Here is a 13601-nt window from a genome sequence, read left to right as displayed (position 1 = left end):
ACGACCAGCAGAGAAATCTTGCCTTGGGTTGCCGCTCCCTGAATATATCAAATACTTTGCTCCAATCGGCGGTATCGAGCATCAGCAAGTGAGGAACAGAAGAACGGGAAGCCACAGTAATCATGAATGATGCTGAGAAGAGCCCGAGCCTGCGGAAGGAAGACGAGGTCACTGGAAAGCAACAGCTGCCCGAGCTTGAGGGAGCAGCGTGAGCCCTGTCTGACTGACTGATCGAAGATCTTTTTGCCTGAAATTGAGGGCGATTTGAAGTGTTGCTGCTCAAAGGCACTCCCTGCTGGTGAGCAGAGGGAAATGCTCGAGTGAAACAGCCGTGCTCGGGCAGAAACAGAAAGCTTTCATGTTTGAGAAAGGAAAAGTGGTGTCCTGTGACTCAGTGGCAACATGTTAATCTGGGAGGTGCCTGGAAAGTTCAGAGAACGACCTTGAGGTAATTGTTGCTTATTCCAAAAGCACACTCACTCCTTCGAGCCGGAATTGAACCAGCGACCTAAGGATGACTTTATTTTGTTTAATTCACTACAGTCCTCCGCTCTACCAGCTGAGCTATCGAAGGGAAGCGATAGAAAGGATTGTCTTTGGTTATTGTTCACCGTGCGCCTGTTGACATGTTCAGACTCGTGTCGACCAATGCTGATCGAAGACTTCTTTTGCCTGAAAGCCAGAGCTGAGTGTTTTGAAGTATTGCTGCTCAAAAGCACTCTCTGCTGGTGAGCAGAGGCAAAACAGCCTTGTTTGGGCAGACACAGAAAGTTTCAAGGTTTGAGAAAGGAAAAGAGGCGTCCTGTGCCTTCATGGCAACATGTTAATCTGTAAGTTGCCTGTGAAGTTAAGAGAGCGACCTTGAACTAATTGCAGCTTATTGCAAAATCACGCGTAATATTTCGAGCTGGAATTCAACAAATGACATAAGGATGACTTTATCTTATTTTCCACGACAGTCTTGTCGCGCTACCAGCTGAGGTATTGAAGGGAAGCGGCAAAAATATTTCACTTTGGTGATTGTTCACCGTGCTCCTTTGACACACCCGGACTCGTGGATTCCAGTGCTCATGACTGAGGCTGACTCGGTACCTGCTCATACCGCAGCGCTGTGGGAGTGTGAGCTGCTCTGTGTTCTCCACAGCCTGGGCCAGTGACACAATGAATAATGGGACTGATTATTGATCTGGAGATTGTGGGTTTAAGTTTACGGAGGGTGTAAAGTGGAAGGCCGGGCCTGGAGAGCATTGGAATAGTCGAGTCTAGAGATAAACAAAGGCATGGATGAGGGTTTCAGCAGCAGAACCTCATTCTGGAAGTTGGGATTTGTTTCTGCTGATGTTAATAACCGCTATAACTGGGCTGAATTTCAATATTCTGGATAAATATCAAATAAATCAACTTTATTTCACAAAGAATGGGTCAATTACTTGATGAATTCAAGATAAGAGACTAATTCATGTCCTAATTACCGATTATTCTGCATTTTTTCCTTTCTCACTTCAGGTTATTTCAGTTCTCACACCTTCAATTACTCTCATGGCCAAGTCCCAGTTCCCCGGTCCTTCCCGAGTGCCTCTCCCAGCCTTGGGATCCAGGGAAGGTATCGGTAATGTACCCGGGATCACTAAACACAAAACCCAGTCTGTGAATCACTTTCAGCTACTGGACTTATCGTGTGTCCCACAGCATCTCTCTCACCTTCGATGTGTGAATAGAGCATCAGGCCTGGGAATCTCGGCTTCAATTTAAATCCACTCAGCAAATGTATTTAACAAAATACAAACAAGTAAACACATCACGGACCAATAATCCAGCACTAAATTCAAAGGAGTAAGTCTGTTATCAAACACTTTGAGTGGACAGAATAAAGAAAAATCCCAACTCTAAGATCCCCTCGAATCCTTTGCAAATACCTTACAAATCTGGACAATAATCAACAAGTCTAATTTAATGTTGACCTTTATCTTGAGTGGGGTTGGAATACAGAAGTGATGCTTCAGTTGTGAAGAACCTTGGTCAGACCCCATCTGGAGAACAGGGCACCGAACCTAAGGAGAGATCAATCGGCCTTGGGAAAGATACAGTGCAGATTCACCAGAATGATGCCGGGGTTAAAAGGATTAAATTATGAGGACAGTTTGCATAAACTTAGTTTTTATTCCATTGATTTTAAAACATTGAGATGTGATCTCACCGAGATGTTTAAAATAATAAAGGGATTTAATAAGGTAGATACAGAGAAATGATTTCTTCTGGAGGGGGAATCCAGAACAAGAGGGCATAAGAAATAGGAGCAGGAGTGGGCCATACGGCCCCTCGAGCCTGCTCTGCCATTCAGTAAGTACATGGCTGATCTTCTATCTTAACTACAATTTCCTGCCCGATTCCTTGATTCCTCGGTGCACAAAAATCTCTCGATCTCATTCTTGAATATATTCAACGACTGAGCATTCACAGCCCTCTGCGGTAGAGAATTCCAAAGATTCACCACCCTCTGATTAAAGAAATTTTTCCTCATCTCAGTCCTAAATGGCCGATCACTTATCCTGAGACTATGCCCCCTCGTTCTATACTTTCCAGCCAGGGGAAACAGCCTCTCAGCATCGACCCTGTCAAGCCCTCCAAGAATGTTAGATGTTTCACTGAGATCATCTCGCATTCTTCTAAACTCCAGACAATATGGGACTATTTTACTTAATCTCTCCTCATACAACAACCCTCTCATCCCAGGAATCAATCCAGTGAACCTTTGTTGCACCCCCTCTAAGGCAAGTATATCCTTGCTCGGGTAAGGAGACCAAAACTGTACGCAGTGCTCCAGGTGTGGTCTCACCAAAGCCCGATATAATTGCAGCAAGACTTCCTTACTCTTATTCTCCAAAGCACTTAAAATAAAGGCCAACATATTATTTGTTTTCCTAATTGTTTGCTGCACCTGCATATTAACTTTCTGTGATCAGTGTACAAGGACACTCAAATCCCTCTGAACACCAACATTTCTTGGACTCTCACTTTTAAAAAATATTCTGCTTTTCTATTCTTCCTACCAAAGTGAATAATTTCCACATTTCCCCACATTGTACTCCATCTGTCACCTTCTTGATAATCTTAAAATTAGAGCTAGGTCATTTGAGAGCAAAATAAGGTGGCAATTTTTCACACAAAGGGTAGTGGAAATGACAAACTCAATTCCCCGAAAGGCTGTGGATGCTGGGGCTCGATTGAAATTTTCAATATTGAGATCGATAGATTTGTGTTGCATGAGGGTTGCAAGGGATTTGGAGCAAAGGCAAGTAAATGGAGTTGTGACACAGATTAGTCCTGATCCAATTGAACGGTGGAGTAGGCTTCAGGGGCTGAATGGCTAATTCCAGTTCCTGAACCCAGTCAATGACACCAATCACCTCCAGTCTGATAAAAAACACACAGTCACAGACATCAATTTCCACCTGTCTGATGTATACCAATCCCACAGTCACTGATACCAATCTCCCCCACACTGATACAAACCAATTCCACAGTCACTGACACCAATCTCCTCCCGTCTGATGTCAACCAATTCCACAGTCACTGATACCAATCTCCTCCTGTCTGATATAAACCAACCGCTCAGTCACTGATACCAATCTCCTCCTGTCTGATATAAACCAACTGCACAGTCACTGATACCAATCTCCTCCTGTCGGATATAAACCAACTCCACCATCACTGACACCAATCTCCTCCTGTCTGATATAAACCAACTGCAGAGTCACTGAAACCAATTTCCTCCTGTCTGATATAAACCAACTGCACAGTCACTGATACCAATCTCCTCCTGTCGGATATAAACCAGTCTCACAGTCACTGACACCAATCTCCCCCTGTCTGAGAAAAAACAATTCCACAGTCACTGACACCAATCTCCCCCTGTCTGATATAAACCAATTCCACAGTCACTGACACCAATCTCCTCCTGTCTGATATAAACCAATTTCACAGTCACTGACACCAATCTCCTCCTGTCTGATATAAATCAACCCCACAGTCACTGATGCCAACATCCTCCTGTCTGATATAATCCAACCCCACAGTCACTGAAACCAATCTCCTCCTGTCTAACATAAACCAAACCGACAGTCACTGACACAAATCTCCTCCGATCTGATATAAACCAACTCCACAGTCACTGATACCAATCTCCTCTTGCCTGATATAAACCAGTCCCACCATCACTGACATCAATTCACCCCACTCTGATATAATCCAACCCCACAGTCACTGAAACCAATCTCCTCCTGTCTAACATAAACCAAACCGACAGTCACTGACACAAATCTCCTCCGATCTGATATAAACCAACTCCACAGTCACTGATACCAATCTCCTCTTGCCTGATATAAACCAGTCCCACCATCACTGACATCAATTCACCCCACTCTGATATAATCCAACCCCACAGTCACTGATACCAATCTCACTGAATGGTGAAACAGGCTCGAGGGGCTGAATGGCCTACTCCTGTTCCTAATGTTCCGATGCCACACTGAAGTTGCGAACATTCCTCTTCACAGTTCTTAATGCTCCCTATGTTGGTGTTGTCAGGAAATGTTGATCTTATGCCCTTGTTCCCAAGCCCAGGTCATTTCTCTGTATTGAGAAGACCAATGGTCCCAACACTGCCCCTGGGGACACCACTGTTTACATCCCCACAGTCTGAAAAACATCCATTAACCACCACTCTGCCCTTTCTCCAACTTCCCATCCACACTGACCCACTCCCTTTAATACCGTGAGCTTTAATCTGATCAACAAGCCTCCTGTCCGGCATCTTCTCAAACACTTTTTAACAATCCATCTTCACAACCTCCATTGCATTTTATCCCCACACTGTGTTATTCCCTCCAATAATCCCTGCTGTCTGTCCTGAATTAATCCATTTCATTCCCAATGTTGAAATCTTTGCTCCACCCACTCGGTTCCATCGGTTTTTCTCCACAACACAAAGGGCCAGTTTTCCCCAAGAGTTTCACACCAATCAGCTTTCAAAATGAGGCAGAGTTTCAGCCAATGAGGGAGATCCGGGCTCAGCCCCGCCCACTCGGTGCCGCAAGTCCCGCCCCTCACTCACTCCCATTGGTTGGAGGACCAACCGCCCGCTCGGTCCTCCAGTCCCTCTCCGCTCTTCCTATTGGTCCGGAGCTCCCGTCAATCACCCGGGCAGTGTGAGCTGAGCATGCGCGGCGGGCGGGGAGTGAGGCCGAGATCGTGTCCGCAACAGGTGAGAGATGGGCGGGGGGAGCGGGTTAATAAACCCCGGGGGAGGGGGCGGGGGCTTCACAAACCCCGAGTGCGGCCCCGGGCCCGAATATCAAACAGTGAACATTCTCCTCTCTCTCTCTACACTCCGGGGGCTCCGGTTTAGATCAGACCCGAAACTCAACAAACGGCCCGCGGCCTCCGAGCATGCGCAGAGTCAGCGTCAAACCTCGTGACTCATCGAATCAGGGAGCGTCTGTAAATGAAGGAGAAATGGTGATCGGTCAGGGAGCGTCTGTAAATGAAGGAGAAATGGTGATCGGTCAGGGAGCGTCTGTAAATGAAGGAGAAATGGTGATCGGTCAGGGAGCGTCTGTAGATGAAGGAGAAATGGTGATCGGTCAGGGAGCGTCTGTAAATGAAGGAGAAATGGTGAACGGTCAGGGAGCGTCTGGAAATGAAGGAGAAATGCTGAACGGTCAGGGAGCATCTGTAAATGAAGGAGAAATGGTGAACGGTCAGGGAGCGTCTGGAAATGAAGGAACAATGGAGATCGGTCAGGGAGCGTCTGTAAATGAAGGAGAAGTGGTGCTCGGTCAGGGAGCGTCTGTAAATGAAGGAGAAATGGTGACCGGTCAGGGAGCGTCTGTCGGTGAAGGAGAAATGGTGATCGGTCAGGGAGCGTCTCGAAATGAAGGAGAAATGGTGATCGGTCAGGGAGTGTCTGTAAATGAGAGAGAAATGGAGATCAGTTAGGGCACGTCGGTAAATGAAGGAGAAATGGTGATCAGTCAGGCATCGTCTGCAAATGATGGAGAAATGTGGATCAGTCAGGGAGCATCTGTAAATGAAGGAGAAATGGTGATTGGTCAGGAATTGTTTGTAAATGAAGGAGAAATGTTGAATGTCAGGGAGAGTCTGTAAATGAGGAAGAAAACATGACGGTTCATAAGAACATAAAAAATAGGAGCAGGAGTAGGCCGTATTGAGCCTGCTCTGCCATTCAACAAGATCAAGGCTGATCTTCGATCTCAACTCCACTTTACTGCCCGATCCCCATATCCCTTGATTCCCTTCGAGTCCAAAAATCTATCGATCTCAGCCTTGCAAATACTCAACGACTGACCATTCACAGCCCTTTGAGGTAGAGAATTCCAAAGATTTACAACCCTCTGAGTGAAGAAATTCCTCCTCTTCTCAGTCCAAAATGGCCGACCCCTTATCCTGAAACTATGCCCCGAGTTCGACACTGTCCAGCCAGGGGAAACATCCTCTCAGTATCTACCCTCTCAAGCCCTCTCCGAATCTGAGAAGTTTCAATGAAATCACGTCTCATTCTTCCAAACTCCAGAGAGAATGAATTAGCCCATTTTACTCAATCTCTCCTCATAGGACAACCCTCTAATCCCAGGAATCAATCTAGTGAACCTTTGCTGCACCGGCTCCAAGGCAAGTATATCCTTCCTTAGATAAGGAGAGCACAACTGTACACATTACTCCAGATGTGGTCTCACCAAAGCCCTGTACAATTGCAACAAGACTTCCTTATTCTTCTACTCCAACCCCCTTGCAATAAATTCCAACATTCCAGTTGCCTTCCGAATTGCTTGCTGTACCTGCATGTTATCTTTCGGTGTTTCTTGTACGAGGACATCCAATCTCTCTGAACACCAACATTTAATCATTTCTCACCATTTAAAAAAAATTCTGTTTTTCTATTCTTCCTACCAAAGTGAATAACCTCACATTTCCCCACATTATACTCTATCTGCCACCTTCTTGCCCACTCACTTAACCTGTCTATATCCCTTTGCAGACTCTTTGTCCTCCTCACAGCTTACTTTCCCATCTAGTTTTATATCATCAGCAAACTTGGATACTTTACACTCGGTCCCATCATCGAAGTCAATGATATATATTGTAAATAGCTGAGGCCCAAGCACTGATCCTTGCAGCACCCCACTAGTTACACGTCTCGGTCATTAATATATATCAAAAAGAGGCATGGTCCTAATACCAATCCCTGCGGAACTTCACTGTATACTTCCTTCCAGTCTGTGAAACAATTGTTCCCCACTGCTCTCTGCATTCTGTCTCTCCGCCAATTTTGTATCCATGCTGCCATGGGCTTCAATTTTACCAACAGGTCCATTCGGTGGTACTTTACCAAACGCCTTTTAAATGTCCATGGACACAACATCGAGTCACTACCCTCATCAACCCTCTCCGTTATTTCATTGACGAACTCAATCAAATTAGTCAGACCTGATTTTACTTTTAACAAATCTATATTGACTGTCATTTATTAACTCACGTTCTTCCAAGTGAGAATTAATTTTGTCCCGGATTCTGGTCTCGAGAAGTTTCCCACCACCGACGTTAGGCTGACTGGCCTGTAATTCCCGGGTTTATCCCTCTCCCATATTTTTGAACAGGGGTGTAACACTTGCAATCCTCCAGTCCTCAAACATCACTCCCATATCCAAGGAGGATTGGAAGATTGTGGTCAGAGCCTCCACTATCTACACCCTTACTTCCCTCAGTAATCTCGGAGGCATCACATCTGGACCGAAAATCTTTTTTACTTTGAGCACTGCCAATCTTTTAAGTACCTCCTCTTTATCTATTTTTATCGTCTCCAATATCACTACGACCTCCTCCTTTACTGTACAATGGCAGAATCCTCTTCTCTGGTGAAGACGGATGTAAAGTATTCATTTAGTGCCTCAGCCATGCCCTCTGCCTCCACAAGAAGATCTCCTTTTTTGTCCCAAATCGACCCACCCTTCCTTTGACTACCCTTTTACTGTTTGTATGTTTAGAAAAGACTTTTGGATTCCCTTTTATGTTAACCACCAATCTATTCTCATACTCTCTCTTTGCACCTCTTATTCCCTTTTTTAGATCTCCTCTGTACTTTCTTTGTTCAGCCTGGTTCACGACTGTATTATGAACCTTACATTCGTCATAAGCCTCCTTTTTCTGTTTCATTTTAATCTCTATCTCTTTAGTCATCCAGGGAGCTCCAGCTTTGAATGCCCTTCCTTTCTCCCCCGTGGGGATCTGTCTGCTCTGTACCTGAACCAACTCCTCCTTCAAGGCCTCCCATTGTTCAATTACTGTTCTGCCTGGATTTTTGATTCCAATCCACCTGGACAAGATCCCTTTTTAATTCACTGGAATTCGCCCTCCTCCAGTTAAGTATTTTCACATTTGACTGTCCCCTGTCCTTTTCCGTAACTATTCTAAACCTAATGAGATTATGATCACTGCTGCCCCACTGAAACATGCTCCACCTGCCCCACTTCATTCTCCACAATGAGTCCACTGCTGTACTCACATTCACTCTCTAATGCACTCTCACATTCACTTTCTCACTCTCTCACATTCACTCTCTCACATTAACTCATGGTTTAGGGCCACTGAAAGATGATGGGATGGGTTTGGATTTCAGCACAGGGAGGAGGGAGAGTGTGTGGGACGGGGATTTACAGCTTTGGGGAACAAGAGATGAAAGAATGTTCCGTAGAAACTAGAATTGTGTGTTCTGAATTTCGATCGTGTATTTACAGTGATGACTTTTGTAAAATCTTTTTGCAGGGTATTGAAATGGGAGGATTTGCAAACAGGAAACTCAAACCAAAGATCATGTCAAGATCTGACAGAGTCACTCGATTCATCAGGACTTGAATATCATCGGCCTTTGAATATAGAAGGAGAAATGTTTGTTTGTTCTGTCTGTGGGAGAAGATTTCAAACACCCGAGTGAGAGTGTTCCAATGCACTGACTGTGGAAAGAGCTTTAACCAGTGAAACAGCCTGAAAAAACATCGCACCATTCACAGCGGGGAGACACCGTACACGTGTTTTGTGTGTGGACGAGGCTTCAACTGATCGTCCAACCTGGAGAAACACAAGGACACCCGGACCACGGAGAAACCGTGGAAATGTGGGGACTGTGGGAAGGGATTCAATTACCCTTCAGAGCTGGAAACTCATCGACGCAGTCACACTGGGGAGAGGCCGTTCACCTGCTCCACGTGTGGGAAGGGATTCGTTCAGTCATACGGCCTCCTGATACACCAGCGATTTCACACTGGGGAGAGGCCGTTCACCTGTTCCGTGTGTGGGAAGAGATTCACTGATTCATCCTCCCTGCTGACACACCAGCGAGTTCACTCTGGTAAGAGACCTTTTAAATGTTCTGACTGTGGGAAGAGGTTTAAAAGCAAAAGTAATCTGCGGACACACCAACGTACTCACACTGGGGAGAGGCCGTTCACCTGTTCCGTGTGCGGGAAGAGATTCACTGATTCATCCTCCCTGCTGATACACCAGCGAGTTCACTCTGATGAGAGACCTTTTAAATGTTCTAACTGTGGGAAGAGCTTTAAAAGGACAAATGATCTGCTGGTACACCAGCGCACTCACACTGGGGAGAGGCCGTTCACCTGCTCTGTGTGTCAGAAGAGATTCACTCGGTCATCCCACCTTCTGACACACCAACGCACTCACACTGGGGAGAGGTCGTTTACCTGCTCTCTGTGTGGGAAGGGATTCGCTCGGTCATCCACCCTGCTGACACACCAGCGAGTTCACTCTGTTGAGAGACCTTTTAAATGCTCTGACTGTGAGAAGAGATTTAAAAGCAGAAACGATATGCTGTCACACCAACGAGTTCACACTGGGGAGAGGCCGTACTGCTGCTTTGTGTGTGGGAAGAGATTCACTCAGTCATCCAACCTGCTGAGACACCGACGAGGTCACACTGGGGAGAGGCCGTTCACCTGCTCCGTGTGTAAGAAGAGATTTACTCGGTCATCCAGCCTTCTGTCACACCAGCGAGTTCACTCTGATGAGAGACCTTTTAAATGTTCTGACTGTGAGAAGAGATTTAAAAGCAAAAGTAATCTGCTGAAACACCAACGCGCTCACACTGGGGAGAGGCCGTTCACCTCCTCTGTGTGCGGGAAGGGATTCACTGATTCATCTGAACTGCTGTCACACCAGCGAGTTCACACTGATGAGAGACCTTTTGAATGTTCTGACTGTGAGAAGAGGTTTAAAAGCAAAAGGAATCTGCTGACACACCAACGCACTCACACTGGGTTGAAACCGATCACCCGCTCTCAGCATAAGAAGAGATTCACTCGGTCATCTCACCTTCTGTCACACCAGCGAGTTCACTCCAATGAGAGACCTTTTAAATGTTCTGACTGTGGGAAAAGCTTTAAAAGCAGAAACGAACTGTGGAGACACCAGCGCACTCACACTGGGGAGAGACCGTTCACCTGCTCTGTGTGCGGGAAGGGATTCACTATTTCATCCGAACTGCTGATGCACCAGCGATTTCACTCTGATGAGAGACCTTTCAAATGTTCTGACTGTGGGAAGAGATTTAAAATCAGAAACGAACTGCTGAGACATCAACGCACTCACACTGGGGAGAGGCCGTTCACCCGCTCTCAGCATAAGAAGAGATTCACTCGGTCATCCCACCTTCTGTCACACCAGCGAGTTCACACTGGGGAGAGGCCGTTCACTTGCTCCGTGCGTAAGAAGAGATTCACTCGATCATCCCACCTTCTGTCATACCAGCGAGTTCACACTGATAAGACACCTTTTAAATGTTCTGACTGTGGGAAGAGGTTTAAAAGCAAAATTAATCTGCTAACACACCAACGCACTCACACTGGGGAGAGGCCGTTCATCTGCTTCGTGTGTAAGAAGAGATTCACTCGGTCATCTCACCTTCTGTCACACCAGCGAGTTCACACTGATGAGAGACCTTTTAAATGTCCTGACTGTGAGAAAAGCTTTAAAAGCAGAAACGAACTGTGGAGACATCAACGCACTCACACTGGGGAGAGACCGTTCACCTGCTCCGTGTGTAAGAAGAGATTCACTCGGTCATCACACCTTCTGACACACCAGCAAGTTCACTCTGAAGAGAGACCTTTTAAATGTTCTGACTGTGAGAAAAGCTTTAAAAGCAGAAACGAACTGTGGAGACACCAACGCACTCACACTGGGGAGAGGCCGTTCACCTGCTCCGTGTGTAAGAAGAGATTCACTCGGTCATCTCACCTTCTGTCACACCAGCGAGTTCACACTGATGAGAGACCTTTTAAATGTTCTGACTGTGAAAAGAGGTTTAAAAGCAGAAACGAACTGCTGAGACACCAACGCACTCACACTGGGGAGAGGCCGTTCACCTGCTCCGTGTGTAAGAAGAGATTCACTCGGTCATCCCACCTTCTGACACATCAACGTACTCACCCTCATGTTCTGACTGCGAGAAGTGTTTTAAAAGCACAAACGATCTGCTGAAACACCAACGCACTCACACTGGGGAGAGACTGTTCACCTGCTCCGTGTGTGGGAAGGGATTCACTAATTCATCCCACCTTCTGAGACATCAATTTGTTCACACTATTGAGTGACCTGTTAATTCACTGACTGTGAGAAGAGCTTTAAAAGCAGAAATGAACTGCTGACACATCAACTCACGCCCATTGGGGAGAGACTGTTCACCTGCTCCATGTGTGGGAAGGGATTCACTCAGTCATCACACGTGCTGAGACACCAGCGAGTTCACATATGACTGCAGGGGTTGGATTCTGCTGTTAATCCCATCCAGGACTGAACCATGTTCATTCTGACAGTTGGGGATTGTTTCTGCTGATGTTAATAACCCCTATAACTGGGCTGGAGTTTGATATTCTGGATATCTGTTAAATAAATCAGCTTTATTTTAAACCCTTGTTGTAGGTTTTGGTCTTTCCCACCTGAGTGTTTAGCATCACCTGACTGGAGCTCAGAAAGGACAATCTGGGGGGAGGATCGTCCGGTGGGAACAGAACTTCAGCCTGGACACAGTCCTTCAGGGCCACACTGAGAGGGGCAAACGGAACTTTGGTCTTTCTCGTCTCCCTTCTCTGACAGCAAAGTCGCCGTGCGGAGTCCAGTCCAAAAATGACTGTGGTAATTATTCTATGGAGATTTCAACTGTTTGAGTGACAGTCCTGAGTCTACCATTTAAGGCAGGCGTTAACGCATTTAAAATAAACCCGTTAAAAATAAATGATTTGAAGTCTGTATTAAAATAGCAGAGGGAGGAGTTCACAGGAGCCTGTTAACTGCTGGTACAATTATACAACAGTCATTCGATCTCCAGATAAAGAAGGACCTGCAGTGTGTTTCCAGAATTCATGGTTTTATTGCTGTGTGCGTGTTAGACACCAGGATCACTTAAAATACACGACCCGGACCATCCACAGGGTGGGGCGATCCCGACAGTTACTCTGGGATCACTCCCACTGCAGAACTCCACCACTGACCCTGCTGAAGGTTGCAGGCTCAGGGAGTAGGGCCTCCAGGAGTGGACTGTAAGATAGCTGACAAATATATGCTGAGGTACCAGAGGAATCCTTACGAAGGAACCGTCTGGGGTTTTACCTCTCAGTGTGGGTCTAGCGGTGAATGATTCCTGACTCCCTGAACTGTCTTACATTTAACCCAGATCGGATCAGGATGAATTCAGTTCACAGGAGAATTGGGACAAATATCACCCACAATCGAGGGAGACACAAGCAGCCTTTAGAGAAGCTCAGAGATCTTTGAAAAGAAGATGGTGCCCAATTGTAGGAATAATAGCAAACGTCTTTCCAGCTACGTCAGGATTCAGAAGACCATTAAAGATGGTTTAGGGCCACTGAGAGACAGTTCAGGACAGATTCCCGGGCTATGGCAGAGCTGTTAAATGACTATTTCTCATCAGCCTACACTCCTGTGGATGATGCTCAGATTCCAGCTGTGGGATGTGCTGTCAACAATAACATCATAAATATTAAAATAGAAAGGGATGTCATCTTGGATAAAATACGAAATCTCCAAATAGTTTCTGCTCCAGGTCCAGATGATATCCACGCCCGGGTGTTTAAAGAGATGGGACGGGTGCTCTATGAGCACATTGCCTGTATCTTCAACAGCTCAATAGAGTCAGGGATTGTCCCCTGAGATTGGAAGGTAGCTCACGTAGTTCCCATTTTCATTAAAGGGGAAAAATCAGAGCCAGGGAAAGACAGGCCCATCAGTGTGACATCGATCTGAGGGAAGATGCTTGAAGGGATCCTAAGAGATGCTGTTTATCATCACGTGGAAAGAGAAGGGGCCATTAGAGATACTCAACACGGCTTCTGGGAAAGAAGGTCGTGTCTCACAAACTTGCTTGAGTTTTTTGAAGAAGTTGCTGGGTTAGTGGATGAGGGTAATCCAGTTCACATTGTCTATCTCAGGGGTGTCAAACTCATTTCCTATGGTGAACCTGACCTGATATCATGACACTTGGCCTGGATCAC

General features: G+C 46.1%; 1 protein-coding gene and 1 non-coding gene across 2 annotated transcripts; one reads left to right on the top strand and one right to left on the bottom strand.

The window, feature by feature from the left end:
- Nucleotides 1–480: 480 nt before the first annotated feature.
- trnay-gua (transfer RNA tyrosine (anticodon GUA)) lies at nt 481–574 on the bottom strand. Its single transcript has 2 exons — nt 538–574; nt 481–516 (listed from the first exon to the last, which is right to left on the bottom strand). It is a non-coding gene; the product is annotated as a tRNA-Tyr (tRNA).
- Nucleotides 575–5213: 4639 nt separating this feature from the next.
- On the top strand, nt 5214–12335 carry LOC137335654 (zinc finger protein 84-like). Its single transcript, XM_068000944.1, has 2 exons — nt 5214–5263; nt 8842–12335. The coding sequence occupies exon 2, from the start codon at nt 9901–9903 to the stop codon at nt 11569–11571; it is 1671 nt and encodes a 556-aa protein (XP_067857045.1). The 5' UTR covers nt 5214–5263; nt 8842–9900; the 3' UTR covers nt 11572–12335.
- Nucleotides 12336–13601: the final 1266 nt, after the last annotated feature.

The sequence above is a fragment of the Heptranchias perlo genome, chromosome 20 (genome assembly GCF_035084215.1).
Source record: "Heptranchias perlo isolate sHepPer1 chromosome 20, sHepPer1.hap1, whole genome shotgun sequence".
Classification (NCBI taxonomy): domain Eukaryota; kingdom Metazoa; phylum Chordata; class Chondrichthyes; order Hexanchiformes; family Hexanchidae; genus Heptranchias; species Heptranchias perlo.
The sequence above is the reverse complement of the archived record's forward strand: the minus strand, read 5'-3'. Positions and strand labels throughout refer to the sequence as shown.